The 20,401-nt window shown below is 41.5% G+C and overlaps 3 protein-coding genes across 6 annotated transcripts in view; 2 read left to right on the top strand and 1 right to left on the bottom strand.

Moving 5' to 3' along the window:
- Positions 1-1,172: 1,172 nt before the first annotated feature.
- LOC140536057 (splicing factor U2AF 35 kDa subunit-like) lies at positions 1,173-9,076 on the bottom strand. Of its 3 annotated transcripts, none has more exons than XM_072657686.1 (8): positions 9,026-9,076; positions 7,762-7,849; positions 5,240-5,306; positions 4,676-4,725; positions 3,429-3,527; positions 3,088-3,221; positions 2,335-2,427; positions 1,173-1,411 (listed from the first exon to the last, which is right to left on the bottom strand). In XM_072657686.1, the coding sequence occupies exons 1-8, from the start codon at positions 9,067-9,069 to the stop codon at positions 1,318-1,320; spliced, it is 669 nt and encodes a 222-aa protein (XP_072513787.1). In that variant the 5' UTR covers positions 9,070-9,076; the 3' UTR covers positions 1,173-1,317. The 3 variants fall into 3 exon arrangements, with proteins under 3 accessions (XP_072513787.1, XP_072513788.1, XP_072513786.1); XM_072657687.1 differs by lacking the exon at positions 5,240-5,306 and adding an exon at positions 6,926-6,992; XM_072657685.1 differs by lacking the exons at positions 7,762-7,849; positions 9,026-9,076 and having other exon boundaries at positions 5,247-6,815.
- On the top strand, positions 8,756-16,431 carry gemin8 (gem (nuclear organelle) associated protein 8). 2 transcript variants are annotated; one of them, XM_072657683.1, is made up of 5 exons: positions 8,756-8,858; positions 9,627-9,765; positions 11,696-11,960; positions 13,593-13,748; positions 15,216-16,431. In XM_072657683.1, exons 2-5 carry the CDS (start codon positions 9,763-9,765, stop codon positions 15,470-15,472), a joined length of 681 nt encoding a protein of 226 aa, XP_072513784.1. In that variant the 5' UTR covers positions 8,756-8,858; positions 9,627-9,762; the 3' UTR covers positions 15,473-16,431. The 2 variants fall into 2 exon arrangements, with proteins under 2 accessions (XP_072513784.1, XP_072513785.1); XM_072657684.1 differs by lacking the exon at positions 8,756-8,858 and adding an exon at positions 9,474-9,528.
- A 3,452-nt stretch (positions 16,432-19,883) lies between these two features.
- Positions 19,884-20,401, top strand: part of gpm6ba (glycoprotein M6Ba) — a 57,792-nt gene continuing 57,274 nt past the window's right edge. Inside the window, exon 1 of the mRNA XM_072657681.1 lies at positions 19,884-19,989. Coding sequence (XP_072513782.1) covers positions 19,986-19,989 — 4 coding nt within the window. The 5' untranslated portion in view covers positions 19,884-19,985. The remainder of the gene's footprint in view (positions 19,990-20,401) is intronic.

Genomic DNA, 20,401 nt, shown 5'->3' on the forward strand with positions numbered 1-20,401 from the left:
GTACAACCGCAATGATCACTTTCCATCAGCAGCCAGAGTCAGAGAGAGCACAACTGACCTTGCTCTCTCAGGGGTGGGATAATGCCACTATCTTCCCACACATGATGGTCAACTCAGGCATCGGTTAGCTGTTGTAGCGGAGCTGAGCAGCCTCACTCTCCTCCAAGATTGCTGGCTGCCTAGCAATGCTTGCACCATTGGCAGTTTGAAAAGAGGTAGTGGCTGGCTGGTAGGAGGAGATGTGCTAGTCTTTAATCTCCTACTGTTGGGTACATTGCTAGTGATTGGGGGAGTTCACTTGAACAGGGATTGGGCAAACTGGTTATCCAAATTGGCTGGAAAATGGGGTAAAATTACAAATAAGTATAAATAAAATATGATTATTGATTAAGCAGTAGCTTAATCAGCTCTGGCAATCTCCACTATGTGTAACACGTACCTCAGACAGTTGTTTAGTGTTAAATTGCCCTACTCTGAGGAAGTGCAGGAGGATTATTAAGGACTCCCCCCACTGAAGCCACTGCCTGTTCCCACAGCTGCCCAGCGGCAGGAGGTACAAAAGCATGAAGGCCAGAACCAGCCTGTTCCAAGACAGCTTCTACACCAAGCCACAAGGCTGCTAAACAGCTAGTCAGACAGACAGTGAATGAATCAGTCCGTCACAAAGCCATCTCACCAGTCTCGTCACACAAGATATCTCCTCATACCTCCACCTCATACAAACACACTGCACCCTGCACACACTTACTGTAACTGCACCCACCAAACACTTCTTTCCACTCACACAGAGTTTTCACAACTGTCAGTGCAATGACACTTGCTGAGGTATTTAGCTGGATCCCCACCCTAACTCATGTACTGGCTATTGCTCAGCTACTACTTGTTTCCTATAGGAAACCCTATCTAATCAACTGACTCCACAGATAAATCTTTCATTACAGCCAATAAAACACTAAAGACTCGAGGAAATGCCCAGCAGATTCTTATTACCCATATGAGCCTGAAACCCATTTGTGTGGGTTGTTTGTATGTATTTTTTTTTGTACTGTTCTGCAAGTCATGATGACTAGACTGAACACTATCTACAAGCCAGCACAAGAGCATTCATCATGACTACAGCATGATAAAAAAAGGAGTCAAATTCTAGGACTAGAAAGACAGACACTAAACAATTTAAACAATAATGTACTTTTATTGAGAAACCGAGCTTCCAAGAAAAACAACAGAAAAGAACAGGCGAAAGGATGGGTGAAAACGTTGGTCATTTCGGGGGTGAGGGCACTGACTGGTAGAAAGTGAAAGGGTTCACATGTTGGCTCAAAATCGCCCTGAACGTTCACGGTCTCTCGATCTCCTCCTCTCGCGATCCCGGCGGCCACGGTCCCGCGAGCGAGAGCGGCGTTCCCGAGACCTTGAATGAGAGCAGTGTCTGAAGATGTCAACAACGAGGAGGTGGAAGCACTTATTAACAAACTAAGCATGACGACAATGCTTTCCATAAGGACAAATTTAGGGCTGGGTGATGTGCAAATATGTCCGATACCAAAACCTGGACTTGAATACAGAGTTTAATAATTTAATACAGTTTAATACAGAGTCTAAATTCTACTGATCGAATGAACACAACTTAATTTAATTGACTATTAATAAAAAAACATTTTGGCTATTATACCTAGGGGTGTAACAATGCATCTAAATATCTAACACAAAAACATGATTGTGAAGATGTGACGATGTATTGTGGAGAATAGGCACTTAATCCATTTCATTCTATTGCATTGTTTCAATGGGTTGTAAAGTTTGTAAACAACCCACATAGGTCATAATTTGTCCTCACAATTTTTTTTCCCTAAAATTTCTAATTTGATCATGAACCAAACCAAGTATTATAAATTAATTGTATATTTTTAAATAGATTTATATATTTGTATATATTTGTTAAATTGTATATTTATTTATTTTTACTTTTCCTGTCTTTCATACCACTTTGTTATATTTTTTAGTTTGCTTCCTGCTCTTGTATATTGTGAAAATATTTAATTATATATAAACAACAACAACAACATATTAAGGAATAATGCCTGTATTGACAAAAAAATGGCAGGTAAGCCAGAATCCTTGTTTTTCCCAATTTTACAAAAGAAGGAAAAACCCTCTTAACTCTCAATAAAAGTCATAAAGATTTTATAAGCCATTTAAGCATTTCTATTGGTTCATTCATCATTAAGGTAAAAAAAGATAAACTAGTTCATTCTGTACTATAAAATACTGAATTTCAACACCCAGCCCTGGACAAGATCTGTTAAACTGTTCAGCACAGTGACAGTTCTGTACCTTTTCCTACGCCGTCCATATAGTTCTCTCCTCAGCTCTCGAGATATGGGCTTCAGGTGCATAAAGTTACAGAAGCCACCTCTAGTGCACTCGCTGTGGTAAGAAAAGAGACTGCAGTCAAACATCTCTGTCGTAACATCACTGAAGAAGCTCTGTAACATTTAGTTGAGTCTTCTTTCTTCCTACTGTAGTACTAGCACAACAGTACAACAACATATTTGCCAAATGATAGCAAGTCTAGTGCTCATTATCTGAGTAACTGAAGTTACACTGTGCAAGGCCTGTTAGCATTAGAAACGTTAAGATGTCCACAACTGCTGATCTGCTGGGATTCTCAGCACAGCAGTCTCTAGAGTTTACTCAGGACGGTGTAATAAAGACAAACATCCAGTGATCAGCGGTTCTGCAAGCGGAAACACCTTGCTGATGAGAGAGGTCGATGGAAAATGTCCAGACTGCTTAGAGCTGACAGAACGGCTACGGTGACTCAAACAAGGAAAGCTGAGCAGGAAAGCATCTCAGAATATACATCAAACACTAAGGGAGGTTAGGGTTAGGCTGTTGTGGAAGCAAAGGGAGGCCCTAGCGAGTACTAGAACAAGTGCTCAGTGAACGGTGGTACATATGTCCTCTGTTCAACTACTGTTGTACAACTGTTCAAAGTCTGTGGAATTCAGGCCAGTCCTCTGTACAACATGTATATTAAAAGGGGAGGAAAGGACTGAATCGATGCAAGAGGAACACAAGACTGACCCCATTTCATACTGCCTGCAGCAGGCTTCTCTGAAGTCGGTCACAGGGGACAGCTCTGCATGGACGGGCTGGCTGTTGAACCAGCGGTTGTTCAGATCCATAACAGCCTTTTCTGCATCTTCCTCGTGTCTGAACTGCTCAAAAATCAACACCATTTACCGTTGACACAGGTAAAGACAGACACTTCATATTTACCAGTACTTAACAGTCTACTGACTATATCTTTGTAATGGAGGATAGTAGATGGGTAGGTGGGGTTTCCATTTGCTTGTTATGTAACTAGTTAGTATGAGCTAAACCAGGCTGGCTGGATCTGGGGATGTGGTAGGGATGGACCTTACCTTCACATAAACATTGCCAACCAGGTGATCACCGAGATTATCACACACGTTCATCTCCTCCACTTCTCCATACTTCTCCTCCATTTCCGTGAAGACTTCCTAACAAAGCAATCCTTTGTTATTAAACAGAGTTTATATATATTTACAGACTTAATGGACAAAAGTATTGGGACACCTGTTCATTCATTGTTTCTTCTGAAATCTAGGGTATTTACATATATATAAAAAATATATTTTTTATATATATATATATATAAAGGTTGATCCTGAGAGTAACTGTCTCTACTCTCCAGGGAAGGCCTTCTACTAGCTTTTTGAGCACTGCTGTGAGGGTCTGACAGCATTCAGTGAGACGAATGTTAGTGAGGTCAGGATATTCTCCGGAAGCTGAGAAAGGCCCGTCTCCCTCCACCCATCCTCACCCTCTTCTATAGAGGGACCATAGAGAGCATCCTAAGCAGCTGCATCACTGCCTGGTTTGGGACCTGCACAGCCTCTGACCGCAAGACCCTCCAACGCATTGTGAGGACAGCTGAGAGGATCATCGGAGTCTCTCTCCCCTCCGTCATGGACATTTACACCACCCGCTGCATCCACAAAGCAACCAGCATTGTGGATGACTCCACCCACCCTTCACACAGACTGTTCTCCCTCCTGCCATCAGGAAGAAGGTACCACAGCATCCGGTCCAACACGACCAGACTCTGCAATAGCTTCTTCCCCCAAGCCATCAGACTTATCAACTTCTGAACTGATGTCTTTTCTGTTACATGGACTCTCTCCCTCTCTCTCTCTCTCTCTCTCTCTCTCCAACCATTTACCCCAGAGAACATGGGTAGCATTTTTTTTTTTGCACTAATAACTTTACTACCTCACTTGCACACTACCGGCAATTATTTATTATTCTCTGTCTGTACTGTGTTGTGTTGTCTGTCCGCACTTGTTTGTGTTGCACTTGTGTTCTGTATGCACTGTCTATGTTGCACCATGGTCCTGGAGGAACGTTGTTTCGTTTCACTGTGTACTCTGTATGTAGTTGAAATGACAATAAAACCCACTTGATTTGACTTGATGTTGGATGATTTTCACCCCACCTCATCCCAAAAGTACAGAATAAAGCACCGCCATCATCAAGGATTTCAGCACCCATTATATCTACACCACTGGCTATGGTAAACAGCAGACAGATCTTTCAGATGAAAGTGGTTATTGGTCTCCCTGTATAGAAGCCAGTGTACAAGACTCACCTCGAAGAACTCGTCGTAATGTTCCTGCATTTCTACATCGCTGACGGCACCTTAAAACACAATGGTGTTGTAAACATCAGTGAAATGTTGCTGAAAGAGCTCTATATTTTGACCACTTTAAAACCCATGCAGCATTCCACTCCACCTTTTTTAGCACACAAACATTACATCAAATTTAACCCCAACACCACTATTAAAACAGCTGTCAATGCTGGGTATGTGAATAACAAGTGACCGCATCAAACAGCTGTGTTTTACGGACGTGTAAATCACGGAAATCAATAATTGATAGTCTCCAAATGTGATCGTGTATGGTTGTGAAATGTATGTGAAGACAGCGCACATTAGCCCAGTAAGCTTGCATTCGCATACTGTGTTAAGGAACTTCACTAATCTAAAAAAAAAAAGAAGCCACTGAAAAGCCCAGAAGAGCATGAGTCTAGTCTTGAGTAACGCTACTATGGAACCTTGTGAGAAATTTCTGTATATTCCAAGCTGTGAGGGGCTTCTATTTCTTTATGTTTGGGTCAATGTTGCAGGGGTCCTGTAAACAAGTGGAGGGGCAACTTACAGCATCAGCAGACTGGGCAGAGTTTTGTGGGTTACGGTATATGTTCAAGAGGGCAATGGTCTGAAATACAAAATGTACAGTTTTGTAAAGTAAACTCTACGAATGGCAAAGAAGAAGAACAGCTTAGCATCCAGGTTGTCTACAGTACTGTAATATAAGCAGATCGGTTACACCAGGAGGAGATGGGTCTGGAAGATGATGTATCTGGAAAACAACAATGCCTGTCATTTCAAGAGCAGAGCTAGCAAAAGCTAGCATCACCACCTTAACAAACCAGGTGCCCAAACCTTAGAGAACTTAGCCAAGTTCTTAGGACCTTGAGCAGGGGATATTGGTAAGTGGCAAAATGCCCGTCACTGTACACAGTCACATCAATCAGGTTTTGTACTTACCTTGGCTCATAGAAAGCCAACAGTTTTATTACACATGGCTTTCCAAAGGGGTCTACAACACTGCTGTACGTTGCAACACAGATAGATATACCAGAGAAGATCTGATGTAGTAACCAACTTCTACTGCACATAGGCAATGGCACAACAGTAAAAACTGAGCTATTTAAAGAGGACAAGCTAGATGACTGAGCTGGGGACGGCAGGGTTAAGTATACGTAGAGTTCTATGTAAATGTTTAGAGCACCCCTGTCAAAATGGAAAGAAGCGTTTTTCTATTCTCATTTTAGGAATGGTCACTCACTTTTCCCTGAACACTGTACAACACATTTAACATCTACTACAGATTTCAGAAGACTGTCATTCCAAAGCTTGATTTCTAAGTTAGTTCAGTGTAGATCTTTATCCAGTTTCAGAAGGTAGCTTCTGCTCAGCCGTTCAACTTCAGTTTCTTGACTGACTGCATCACATATTTAATGGAATCCATTTGGAAACAATCTTCCTCTTTCTGTCCAGTGTATGATCAGTTTTAAAGGTTTTTTGGTCTTCCAGATGTATGCCAGTTCTCCATAAGTGCCATTTCTTAAAATATGAGTGGTGGCAGATGGCTTGAAGAGTAACATATTTTATTATGCTCTGAAATTCTTATCAGCTGATAACTGGTCCTTCTCGACCTGCCCAACCAGTCCTCATGAGTTCATTAAAGCAGCAATATGCGAGAATCAAGATTTCTTGCTCTTGGCCTCCCCCTACAGTCAGGCAGTAGAATTCACACGTTGAGCAACCACTACAGGACATGCTTTACATGTGCATTTCTGGATGAGCTGAGATACAGACCCGTTACTGAAAGTGAATGAACTATGTGGATTGAGGTGACAGTGTAATAATACGCAGTTCTAATGTTTCAACAAAGTTTAAGTTTCTGGCATTCTGAGCCCAGGCAAGCAACACTATAGATGCTATTCTCCTTATTACAGTCAGTGGCGCATCACAATCATTTTAAAGCTGTTATTTTAAGGTAAAAATGCTACATATTGCTGCTTTAAATTCTGAGATGTTACCACTGGAAATTTCTCTAACACTTTAAGTTAATTAAACCTAGTAACAATGCCAGTCAAGACAGCAACAAAGAATTTGCAGAATTTTTTAACACTTTGCGGCCGATGTTGTGTTACATTACTTCTTTTCACTTCAAAAATCAATGACCAGGGTGCCTTAGAATATATCTGTACATGGCATATGGAGAGATCAGCTCAGGGATAGCATCAACTATGAGTTTAAGAGACTCACAGAGAGAGGCATCAGCTGTTTGTGCACTGTTCTGGGGGTTCCGGTAGATGTTTTGAATTAAGATGGTCTGCAAAAAAGAGAAATATGACAACAGGCATTTTTTTTTTTAAATGGCGGGACACTGTTACTACTCTGAGAAGAGCAAAGAGCCGAACCATTGGGGCGGTAACTGAAAACAAAAGGGCTGCAATAAGAATGATAGCCTTGAATGATGTTCAGGCACATAGAAAGACATGTCTAGTTATGACTAGACCAGTTACTCAACTGCTGTGCTATCAGAGTCAAAAAAAAAGAAAGAAAGAAAGATGGGTTGCCCATTTGAGTCTTGGTTCCTCCTTTTCCTTACCACTGTTACCACTGGCTTGCATGGACTGCTATATGAAATAGTTTAAAGCATGTTTAGTGACCAGGTTCAAGGTCAGGAGAACAGCACTTAGTTTCCATTTATTATTATTTTCCCACAAGAGGGGTGGTTCTACTAGCTTGTCTTTACATATGAAATACATGTAGTTTACCCTAAAACCACTAGACCCCAAAAACCGCTCCATGCCACACTAAACAGATCACTGCGATTAGCATCAGAGAAGTATAGTCAGTAGCATGTGGTTCGGGACAAAATCATGGTTATTTCCAGCAAAATAAAGCATCACCTACCAAACATCACACAAAGTGTCTTAGTCTAACTAAGACAGATAAGAAACAAGAGCAGAAATATGAAGTTAAGTGAGGATCAGGGGAACATGCAAGCAAGAACATGAGCACCTTAAAAACCTTTTGAACTCGGTCAAGCAACATTTTTGAGTTTAAAAGGGTAGAGGAACAGCTGATGAATGTACCTGGCTGAAGGTTGGTTTGTTGTGCAGTCTGGAGCAGCGATCTCCATGTCTGCATGCTCCAATCTTAAAGTAGAACGAGCAGTTAACTCTGGAAGAAAGAGGAGATGGATAAAAACAAGATGCAGAGTTGCCAGTAAACACAAAACACTATCAGAACATTGTGTATTTCTAAACAACACTTCTCAAACATTGTCACAGGTGACGCTGTTCAAGGTTGAAACTGGTAAACGGACGACAGGGTCATGGGCACCTAGGGCTCACTGATGTGATCCATGTAGGCCCCGCTTTACAACTGACAGGACTTAAAGGTCCTACTGCTGGCGTCTTGGTGCCAGATACCACAGATACACCTCCAGACGTCTTGTGGAGCCCATGCCTTGAATAGTGAATGGTCAGACCTGCTCTATATGTGTTAGTCATATTTAAACATACCATTTTAAGGTTATATCAGGTAAACCAAACCAAGGGTTATTAAGGTACCTTGAAAAGTTACATTTTAGAGAATAAGCATTAAAATGCTTTAAAATAAGCATTAAAAAGATGTTTTCTTCATTGAGAAACAGGGCTGCGAAATAGCATCATCATTGCAATGTGGGTTTGCGCAATAGTTGCATCGCAAGATGTGCAAAGTCATGTAAGGCACCTTAAATATTTTTTTAAGCTTTATTTAAAAGGAAAACTGACATTTCTCATTTTCTGTGACGTATCTACCAGAGACACTGGCATCTGCATTATATAATTAATTTTACTCCAACTTTGGATTTACAGAGTGCATTATTAATATCATGACACGTTGGAAAGGTCATGCATTTTGTATTTTTGGAATATTAAAATATATCTCGCAAAAAAAAAAAAATCATAATAACTGCAATGTTGAACAATGAACACTTCTTGTGCAGGAAGTCCGAATCTGCATGCAAGCAAATTAAGAGCACGGCTGTAGTCTGGATCAACAGCAGGCTTCACTGAATGAAATTAAGGGTTAAAATACAACCAGCCGGCTGACATTTAACGCTCTGCATGATGTGAAGCATACTAAGACTGGACTGTCTGTGATCCTCGTATTTCCCGTTAAACGGAAGATTTATTTGATCCAGGTCTGTGTGTGTTTTGATTATCTCTGCAGCTTAAAACAGACACCACGTTCCCACAGGAGCTCCGCCCTCTGCTCGGTTCGTAAGCCTGATGTTCGGGCACGTTTATGAACGCTTGCTTTTCCCCATGTGACGAGGAGCTAGTAAATAAACAGAGGAGTTTTACTAACTTGTCTTTCTCTGTGCCGAAAATGGACGCCAGGTACTCCGCCATCTTCCGCTCGTCAGCCCGCTTGTGCTCTTCGTCATTGAACGACGTTACGCACTTCCGGCCAAAAGACAAGAGTTTAATTAACTAATTCAACTAATATAAAATATTATATTTCGCCTTTCAAACACGTTTTTAAAAAGTATTTATTAATTTATAATGTTACTTTAAATTGATAATGCTGTATTTTTTATTTTTAATAACCCATGTTAACATTTTGTATTATTTGCATATTTTTATCTTTTATATATATATATATATATATATATATATATATATATATATATCATAAATATATATATATCATAAATATATTTGAAATAAAAAAAAAAAGCCTCCCACTACTCCTGATGCCATTTGTTAGTCTCACTGCAGGGGGCGCTACTAAACAGTATTTTCAATGCGCAGAAATGTGTCTCCGTAGAGGATGAGAAATTAATTTCACTTCGAAAATCAACAACACATGTAATCTGATTAGAGATGAAGATGTTATTTTTATCATTAGCCTGTGCACACGTTACAGCGCACTGACGTCTTTTTATTTGTCGGGGGTTTTCCCACAGTTCCCGCACACAGGAAACACGCATGGTCCTGTTTGGGTCAGAGCTGGCTTTGTATTTCGCGGGAGGTGAGCTCGCCATGCTGCTGACTGAAATTACACTGAGCTTCAGCTGACCTCATACAGTACCGCTGACCATCATGGTAAGTCCACTCTTCTGGTTAGGTCAGAGACTGAGTGTAGGGTCCGTGTAGCTCAGTGCTCTGAGGGGCAGAAGTGTTCCCCTGCACTCCTCTTAGCATCCCTGCATCCCGCTGGTGGGAGCAGTGTCCAGACCTGGCAGGTCAAAGAGCTGACTATTATTATTTTATTGATTTCTACAGCTTAATGAGAGCTGCTTTGTGAAGTTTCTGGCAGGAGTCGCCATGTGCAGAGACTTTGAGAAAAGTATCACTCGTTCCCTTGGTCCCTCGGTCCCTTGTTCCCTACATGTGTATCTTTAGATGTTAGAGAGTGCCTGTTTCAGTACACACGCCAATGCAGTACCATACCAATTTAACGCTATAAACACTATAAACATAAATCAATTCATATGATTTATTATTATTATTATTATTATTTTGTAAATGACAAATGGTAAATAGCTTGAGTGGCTAGTAAAGAGGCTGCTTCCATTTTTGAAAGCTACCAAATTTCCACATTTACCAGCTTGACAGATGACAGCACTTGCTTTGTGGATGTTGAGGATTTATTGTTTATACACTTTGTAGTGGGTATTTATATTGAACTACACCTCAGTTAGGGTTGCAAAGGGGTGAAAATGTTTTGATAAATTTCCAGTAAATTATCGGTACGTTTGGAAATTTTCCATGGGAATTTTGGGAACTTTGGGAATCTGTTGGAATTAGTATGTACTATTGGACTATATGTATCAATACTATCATCAATGTACTTTTTTTGTCAACAGCAAACATGAATGCATTACAATACAAATAACTTTACCATGGGAATAATTAGGTAATTCTGGGAATTAAAGGGAATAAAATGGGAATATTCTAAGATAAAGATGATTTTACCAACTATATGTAAGTTTCTCACCTTTAGCTTAGAATATTCCCATTTCATTTCCATGATTTCCTGTTAATTCCCTTGGTCAATTTCCCAGACTTTTGCAACCCTAACCTCAATACTGGGTAGAACCTCCATTTCCTTTTATTGTTTAATATTAAAAGTCCCAAAGTGTGCCAGGAAAGCATTCTCCACACCACTTTCTGTCTACATCATCTGTGTGCTTCAGCAGGAATCGAGATTCCTCATATCTTGCAACATCTTCATCTGTCCAGTTTTGGTGAGCCTGTGGCCACTGCAGCCTCAGCTTTCTGTTCTTGGCTGACAGAAGTGGAACCTTGTGTGGTCCTTGAAAGTTGTGCTTTCTGAGATGCTTTGAGGCTCACCACAGCTGTATAGCATGGTTATCTGAGTTACTGTAGCCTTTCTGTCAGCTCAAACCAGACTGAGGGGCAGTGGTGGCTCAGCGGTTAGAGCGCCGGGATATCGATAACAGGGTTGTGGGTTCGATTCCTGGGCTCGGCAAGCTGCCACTGTTGGGCCCTTGAGCAAGGCCCTTTACCCTCTCTGCTCCCCGGGCGCTGGAGTTGGCTGCCCACCGCTCTGGGTGTGTGTGTGTACTCACTGCCCCTAACACGTGTGTGTGTGTGAGTGTGTGTTCACTACCAGATGGGTTAAATGCGGAGGACACATTTCGCTGTACAGTCCACACTGTACAGTGACGAATGTTCTCAGTTGACCTCGCTCATCAACAAGTCATTTCTGGCCACAGAACTGTCGCCCACTGGATGTGTTTTCTATGTAAGCATCATTCTGAGAAAATCAGTAGTTGTAGAACGACTGACCCCAACCTGTCTGGCACCAACCATGCTCAAATGCCCTGAGATCACATTTCCCCCCACTTTCAGATGGTTGACGTGAACACTACCTAAAGCTGCTGGCCTTTATCTGCATACATAATGGTGTGAATAAGTAGATGGAAGGGTAAAGTTTACCAGGTCTGCGTATTGTTCCTGAACCTTGCATTTGTCAGTGTGAAAATATACCTACTATCTTCCTCCACAGGCCAACCAGGGGGACATGGATGCGTGGTATTCTCACCCTGTCTATGGCCGCTACTGGCAGCATTACCAGCAGGCCATGAGCTGGCATCAGAGGCACAGGCGGGCATACAGCAGGGCCTTGCTGGCTGCTTATGGACCTGCACTGTACCCGGTGTTCCCTGCTGCCACGGCCCGCTACGCAGACTGGCATAGCGAAGGGAGGGAAGGCAGAGCCCCTGGACGAATGAAGAGGCGGGGCAGAGACGAAGCCACAGAAGACGAGCAAGGTATGATTGCGACCAATAACAGGTGATGTGATTTGACCTGTATTTCACTGATATTTCAACTGATATTTGACGTATTCGGGTGTATAGGTGATTATGGACCACGGTTTATTTTTGTATAAAAATTTGTATTAACTTTACTGCAGTTATAACCCTATACAGTAGGGCTGGGGAAAATGGTAAAATATTATCATAAGGACATTTTCACAGTACACAGTATTTTTTGCGATACACGTGATTGCAGACAAAATGCAATAGTAGCGACCGATTCTTAAAACCAACTGTACAGATTAATGTAATATTTCTTAGATTAGTTGCAATTTTTACATTTTTTTTTAACAAATATTTGTGCTTACATCAGCAGATCTGTACATCAAATGTTTGCATCATTCCCACAATTTGCTGCATCTATCTGTGCGAAATACTGTTGCTTCAGGGCCCTTAAAGATGTTAATAAAGTCATATGCAAAAAAAATTTGTTTTTTGTATGTAAATATATTTGTGCATATTAATTTCATTATGCTTAAGCGTGTGCTTTATTTTTGTAGTTTATAGAAGATTAACTCACTTATTTTCACTTAGAAAACCAACAAAATCAACAATCATGAGTGCCCTCATTGTTGCATGTGATCTGGGTTCCCACATGTTCTGGAAAACCTGGAAATTTAGAGATTATTTTCCAGTCATGATACAGTTGAGATGTTGAGCTATTAAGCTACTGAGGTTGCATATTTTAGCTACTGACTGTAAATGTGTTTATTAAAGTTTGTAATGCAGCACTGTTGTGTGGACCGGTACACCAACATCATGTCTTGCAGGGTTTTAATGTTAGAAAGTGATGCACAGGTCATTACTTTATATACAGATATTTGTTATTGATCAATAATACTGGTAAGGTTTCTTTGTTAATCTTTAGTTATTTAACTGTTTAACTTTTTCAACAAATATTTGCTCACTAGCTGGCATTAGGCAGCTATACTGAGTCTAGTTTTATGTTTTTTTTTTTGTTTTATGTGCATTTTTACATTTGCACCATCACCGAAGAATTTACAGAAGGATTTGCATGTAGTACTAGGTGTTGAACAGTAGGGGTGCTCAACTAATTGCCTAATTGACGACCAAATTAGTTGCTTCACTCAACCGTTATATCACAGACAAATTTGATTAAAAAAAAATAAGTCATGAATACAAATGTAGCAGTAGCACAGAATGCTTACGAACTGAAGGCTAAAATTACAGTCTCATGTTTCTCCCTTTTTCTTTTTTTGATCCTTTTATTTAATTGCTAGTTTGCATGTCCTTGGTTTTAAATTTTGACAGGGCTTATTTCTTATTAAGGCAGAAAGGTTTATTAAACAGTGAATTTTCTGAATAAGTTAATAATCATTGTCCTCATTGTTAGTTAGCAAATGCGTAAATTGAAAAGCTGATGGCTACAAGTTTTTTTGTAATTAAGCGATTCATAGGTGTGATTAGATTATTGGACAAAATAGTAAAAATAATATTGTTGCTACCCTATTGAATAGTACATCCAGTAGCCATCATTGTCATCAAAATGTCTGTACAATAGAACTTAGTTCTATCTTCTTTGTTGATGAAGACTAATTGATTTCGCTGACTCTGCATTTGTTGCAGCTCTAGAAGCAGAAGAACCCAAGAGTTCGGAAGAGGAGGAGGGCGAGTCAGAGAGTTCGGAGGAAAGCGAGATCGAATGCAACGTCAGCAAAATGGACATCTCCGCTGAACTGCGGCAGTTCTTTGCACAGACAGAGAGGCACAAGGAGGAGCTGAGTGAGTGTGTGTGTGTGTATAGGGGTGTGAAATGCGAGCAGATTGCAGATGTGGAAATTTGTGGAAACTTATTGCGCTCCACAGAACTCCTTTGCTGACTCTTCATTTATTTCAGAAGTCGTTTGTCCCATTTACTGCCACGCTCCTTTTGTGGTTGTTCCAAAAAGCGTGCCGCAGCTCAGGTCGCACAGCAGCCAGTAGACGATCTGTTCAATTTAAGTGTCCCGACTTTATCTGTCGCATTGCCTCCCTAGCGGGACGACCGTGGCTCATACAGGCCGGTTTAAAGTCATTGTTCCAAGGCACATCACAATCTAGCACAGAAAGTCTTCCCCAATTTATTTTGCACAGATGAGCCCTTTATGCTGAAACCCATTAGATAAGAGGCAGGACTGGGGAAGCTCATTATCCTCATGAGTGTCCTCACTGTCACACAGAGCTGCTCGCCGGCCTGCTGTTGGGTCAGTTCAGCCCACCCTGGTTGGCGGAGGCACACACACTAACCAGCAGCCTGCTCATCTCCTTGCTTTTTTCAGTCCATCGGTTCCATTTGTGGCATTTTGGCTATTTGCTTATTGAATAGCATGATGCTGAAGAGGCGATAACATGACGATTAGGGTGAGTCCGGTTTACCGGGGGTTAAACCACTGAGAACAGAAGAGAAGCAGATACAGAACCTGTATCTGATATAGCAACAAAATAGCGCCAACCAGTTACTGCAAGTCCATATTTACTAAGCCATTGGCTATTCAATTCCGCTTACTTACAAACAACATTGGCTTGTAGATGGGTAGTTGAGGGGAAAGGCCATTTATTAGACATGTTTCAGTAGATTTTCTGTGCAAATTACATAAGTGATAAAATACCTGATAAAATACCTGTCCCCCCATGACGACATTGTTTACTCCAAAAAGACTGTGCTCCCTGTGATTTGCTTAAAATATCCTTAATATATACTTTTTTCTTTCTTCTTCATCCATCAGCTGTGCCAGTAGAGGAAACTTTATGCAATTTCTGAGCCAATGTGGCATCGCCAGGTAGTTGGCACAATTTGAGGAAAGCGCAGCTCAACCGCTCCAGCTTACAGGCGCCCAGAGAGAGCACAGCCAATTGTGCTCTCCCGGACTCTGGCTGCCACCTGGAGACCAGCAATTTCTGTTTGTGTGTTTTAAAGTTGGTCTGGAATGAAAAAATGTCTTTTATAATGAGAGTTTGCGAAAATGAGGCGAGCCAATTCCAAAACCCCAAAACTGTTACGCAACTGTCTTGGCTATATTTACACCCCAATAATTTGTATATATACACCAAGCCCACTAACAAAAGCCTTCTTTCTAGCCTTAAAGCTGCAATGTAGTAAAACTCAATGCTATTTATTACTGCATGTTTTTTCCAGCTTTTGACCTGTAGTGTATCTGTGCATGCTGTTTGGTCCAGTTTATCAGTTTAGTTTCACCCTGCACTCTACAGAGAAGCAACAGCAGATGGAGGCAGAGCGGCAGGAAGCTTACGTGTTTGCTGACCAAGACCTGCACCGGGGTTCCTGGCGCAGCGCTCAGCCCCCTGTCGAACGGCCAGGCGAGAGAAGGAGCGCGGAGATGAAGAAGCTGTACGGCAAAGACGCAGCCAAGATCCAGGGCATGGAGGCAGCAATGCAGCTCACCTTTGACCGCAACTGTGACCGCAAGCAGCCTAAGTACTGGCCTGTTATACCCTTGAACCTGTAGCAAAGACTCGGGCTCTTGGATCAGTAGGCTTTTGGCGTGCAAAAGTTTGGTCACAATCAAAGTTGTTACTGTGAATAGCGAGTAAAAGATGAATTAATTTTGAGGTGTTTGAAGAGTTAAAGATGAGACCTTTTCAAAGTTGCAAAAAAGTAAAAGACATTTGGACACCCTGCATTAATCAATGCTTCCTAACACCACATTTGGCAAGTATTACAGCTTCTAAATGCCTCTAAATCTAGTTCTAGTTCAGTTGTTTGGGGGATTTTCACCCATTCTTCCTTGCAGTAGGTTCATAGTTCTGTTAGATTTTTGTCTCAGCTGCTCTTTTGAGATAAATCCACAGATTTAGTATGATATTTAGTGCTGGGGACTATGAGGACCATGGCAGAACTTTCTGCTTATGCCTCTTGAGGAATTTATTTGTAAATGTTGAGGTGTGTTGATTATTATCCTGCTTTTTTATACGTGGTCTGATTCAGGATTTTGCTGGTATTTACATATACAGTATGCACATGAGCATATTTTTGCTCACTGCAGCCACAAGTAGAATAGCACAGTAGAATAGTGCACAACCACCTTAGAGCCTGAAAAATCTTCTTAAAGGTTTTGTCTTTTGTCTTCCTGAACTCAACTGGACCACCACTGGTCCTGTTAAATGTCATTTCCTCATTTCATTATGAACTGAGGAAATGGCTAGCTGAAAATTCTTCTTCGTCTTTTCTTTGTGGGCATCAAATAATCAAATAATTTGATCCATTTTCTGAGTGTTGGCAGCTGCTTAGAAGAGCCCAGGGCTGTTGATTGTTAGGACAAGGTTTTAAAGCTTTGAAATTTGCTAACAATTAGGGTCTGGGATTTTTGTAAAAGTTATTCGAGGGTGCCCTTTATTATTATTATTTTTCTTCAGTGTCAGAATAAAAAATAAAGCACTTATTTTTGATTAAACTGTTGAAATGAAAGAGTGTATCATCATTAACTTTGTCTTTGAAAGATCACTCCATCTTCTACTCGCTTAACTATTCACAGAAACCGAAAGTTTGTCCATGTCACAGTACCTGCGTATCAGTGGGCTCCCAGCTATGTCTTATTCAATCAACTGTCACTATTGTCGCTATATGTTTTTGGATAGCAGGATAATTAGACATGGTAAAGGAGCACTTTTCCTCAGCCCAGTCTCTATTTGCTGCATCTGAGGCACACAATCAACAGGAATATCCCTACAGAGATGGAAGGAACAGGAGCAGTAGGCTTGTTTCAGCACCTGCCCTTTGGCTTCCATTGTAAATGTGTTTGGAGTGAACAGGTTTCCTGTTCTTCACTAGGTACAAGGATGGATGGATGTCCCAATCATTGTCCACAGCGGTCTTCCGTATGCTACGGATGCAGAACACAGAGATTAGGTTGAAAAGTGCTAGAGCATTCCTTTAATGGCGCTCTTTGCTCCTGTGCTTCTATATAAATTCACATAGCCATCATTCCGGGGCTACATCAAGACGGAGGAGGGCTCAGCTAGCCAGTCCTCCTCCATTTCGTTAATGGAACACATCTGTCCTGCTACCTCTCTAATTTCACACATTGCTGTTCATCACACTTTTTCCCTCCTTCTCCAAGTCCATGAATGATGCAGATGCCGCATGCATCGCAGCACAACTCTTTTTCACAGTACTCATTCTCACTAACTAGGTCAGTGCCTCCCCCACGTTTTTTCAGCCTAGCATGGTTCGTCTGCATCCCCTGTCCTCCGCATTTCCTCCACTGTGGAGAGAGTTTGGAATGTGTTGCACTTTCTGATGTGGCTTTTGACTGAGAGTGTTTTTCTTTTTTTAAGCTGTTAAAGCAGTTTCAAATAAAATGCCTTCAAATTAATGGTTCCAATAAAAACAAATTTCTTGGAAATAAGATGTGAATGATTTTTTTTTTAACTTTAATCCAAATAATACATCATTTAAAAGCTCTAAAACCACTGCTTAGGAAGCTTTACATACACTATATGAACAAAAGTATTGGTATTTATTGGTCCTGGTCCTGCTTTTGTTGCAGTAACTGTCTGTACTGTCCAGGGAAGGAGGCTGTCTACTAGATTTTGGAGCATTGCTGGGCAGATCTGATTGCATTTAGTGAGTTGAGTCAGTGTTGCTGAGGTCAGGATGTTGAATAATCACCATCCCACCTCATTCCCATCTCCACAACTCATTTCAACTCAAAAGTATTGGATGGAGCACTGTCACCATTCCAGCTCCACAGCTCAATGCTAGGGGGGCTTTATACCCTTCTAGCCCATGTCTGGTGTTAGGCATGGTGCCAGCAGGGTCATGGTTAAACAGACTTGGTGGAAAAATATACCGCAGCATGGTGTTTTTTTTTTTTTTGTTTGTTTTTTTTTTGAGAAAATTGCTAAACAGGGAATGAAATAAGCCAAGTTAAAGGCAGCTGGACTTGAGAGCAATTCATCCAAGTTACCAAAGAACCAACGGTCCATGGGCGCCAATGTGTAGCCAGGAACGTCCAGCTAACTGAGGCTCAAATCATACTCATTTCACACAAATTCAAGTAAATGGTGAATGGCCTCATTTGGGTTTTGCTTTCTTTCCTTTTTAATCGAACTTAGCATGTTGCTGAATTATTCGCAACTCATGTGGGCTTGTTTCCCCCACATGTTTTCAGAGCATTACTTCACCAAATAGTGAGCTCCCAGATATTTCAGTGCCTGTACTCCAGCATAACTTTGATGGAGTGTGCACAAGACCTCTCGCAAGAACTTGTTAACAAATGCTTGTTTATAGCAGTGCATGTGGGGGAAGCTCATAGCGTGATCCGTATTTACGGCAGTTGCAACTGCAGGGGGAGCCCAGGAGCGTAATTCACGCATAATGCTGCGATAAATCAGTGGTACACCAACCAGGCTGTCCCAACTCAACTGAAGAACAGCAGGGTTTTTATAAACGCAAAGCACGTCGCACAGGCTAGAGAACCGCTTTTCAATCACAGTGCACTTTGAGCCACAGACGACAATCAAAAGGAGTACGCTAAAGACACAGAAACGGTTAGAAAAAGCCGAGCCATAACAGCCTCTTTAAGCGAGTTAAGGTGTAGCTCTCTTCAAAGCCTTCAAACCCATCAGGAAACATTTGCAAAGACTCAAATATCATGAGTGTAGGCGCACAAACCTTGGAGGCCATTGCCTCCACGGGCAAGCAGCTCTTGGCTCTTCTTGGCTCTTCTATGCATTTGCCCACTCGGGGGAACCTTTGGCGTGGTGCCAAGCGGCCCAAACTTGAATAGAGTTCCCAGCCTGCCCGGATTCTGGTTGTCATGGCTACTTTTCTCTGAGCATCCGGCAATTTATATTCCTTCGCCCTTGCCCGAGCAGTCATTCTTACCCCGCACAATTTCAGTACTCAAGTTTGCACAGCTCCAGGCTACATACGTGCTGCCCAGCTTCCGAGAGAAGTGGAATGTCATTTGTTCGGAGCGTTTCGGACTGTGTAGCACGTCAGTCGAAACTCATTTTTGATTGTAACAGTCGGACCAATCACAGCAACAACAAAAAAAACATCCAACAGTAATGAATACGTCATAAATAACATGGTGGGTAAACCACCTGTTGCTGGCATGTGATGTGATGTATGCAAATACTGCAATTCAAGATCATTTCGTGGTCATGAAGACAATGTGCTGTAGAACAGGGGTGGGCCTGGAGGTCCTGGATAGTTTTGTGCTTTTCCTGCTCCAGCATACCTGATTCACCTCACCTGTTAATTACCAGTTTAGAAGGTCTGTTAAAGGGAAATCAGGAAAGTGTACTGGACTCTGGCCACATTTGCCCACCCCTACCATTGAATGATCACTTCTGGAACCAAAACCAAACTGTTTGTAAAAGACATCAAGAAAAGGTTCCTTGGGTCTTCTAAATCTCTTTTAAAAATCTAGTTTTTAATGGAAGTGGGTCCTCTATAGCACCGCTCAGAGAACCTTTTGTAGCACCTTTATTTTCCAGAGTGCAGGCCTCAACTGATTTGAACGCATCCTACAGCCTCAATCTGTCAGCTTTTAGTGTAGCAATGCTGATACTTTTTTCTTTTTTTTTTTAACCCCATGAACTCTTGGGTGCTGTGTATAAGCCCACACTTTAGTTTCTCGCTCTCCACATATCCTCCCACGTATCCTGCAGATAGGTTCCACTGTAGTTACTGAATGAATTATAGTAGTTGATGAATAATACTGGATATTTGAAGCAGTGAAAGCTGAAAAGCACTTCAAAATGACCCTCACTTCCAATAACAACCCCCTCCCTACCCCACCAGCCTCGCTTTTGTGCAGACTTTGAATAAAGGGGCCTCAGTGCGGGTCCCCCCAAGCAGTGACGTCATCGAAGTGACCCGAAATGGGACTGTGGGTACACACACACACACACACACACACTTTTTTGTTAAGTTTTGCAGGACCGGCTTGTCCCCCTTTCCATTCACTTGACTAAAGCACCGGCTCCCCAGACACTGCGAAACTCAATAAAATGGGTAAGTTCTTTCATATTTTGAGATCTGATCCAAAGTTCCTTCCTTTTAGAAATACTTATTTTTTTCGATGGCTTCCCATAATTCAGGATTTTTGAAGAGGGAAGAAAGGAATTGCAGTGCGCTGTATTTGTAATTTTTGGCTGCTTGACTGCGTCTCAAGTGAGGTTTGCTCTCGCAGGCTACATTTCTTCCAGTGAGTGTTTCGGTTAGGCTGGATAATTCGACCTAATCATTTGATAGGATTAAAGGTCATTGTAAATGGATTTTCTAATTGCCTGTTGCCTTTGAATGTTCTTTTCCACTTGTTTAGCACATTAGCTGAGCTTTCTTTCCTTACAGTTTCACCTCCTTTCATTCAAATCATAAGAAAAATACGAATTGGGCAGAAATCAGAGTCAGAATCAGATTCATC

This window comes from Salminus brasiliensis, chromosome 15, assembly GCF_030463535.1.
Source record: "Salminus brasiliensis chromosome 15, fSalBra1.hap2, whole genome shotgun sequence".
In the NCBI taxonomy this organism is placed as follows: Eukaryota; Metazoa; Chordata; class Actinopteri; order Characiformes; family Bryconidae; genus Salminus; species Salminus brasiliensis.

Coding starts and splice junctions, on each gene's coding strand:
- gemin8 (XM_072657683.1), top strand. Junction 11,961..13,592: donor AGCCACAGAAGACGAGCAAG/GTATGATTGCGA, acceptor CATTTGTTGCAG/CTCTAGAAGCAGAAGAACCC. Junction 13,749..15,215: donor GAGGCACAAGGAGGAGCTGA/GTGAGTGTGTGT, acceptor TGCACTCTACAG/AGAAGCAACAGCAGATGGAG.
- LOC140536057 (XM_072657686.1), bottom strand. CDS start 9,069: ATGGCGGAGTACCTGGCGTCCATTTTCGGCACAGAGAAAGACAA. Junction 5,307..7,761: donor ACAAACCAACCTTCAGCCAG/GTACATTCATCA, acceptor TTTGTATTTCAG/ACCATTGCCCTCTTGAACAT. Junction 3,528..4,675: donor ATTACGACGAGTTCTTCGAG/GTGAGTCTTGTA, acceptor TTGCTTTGTTAG/GAAGTCTTCACGGAAATGGA.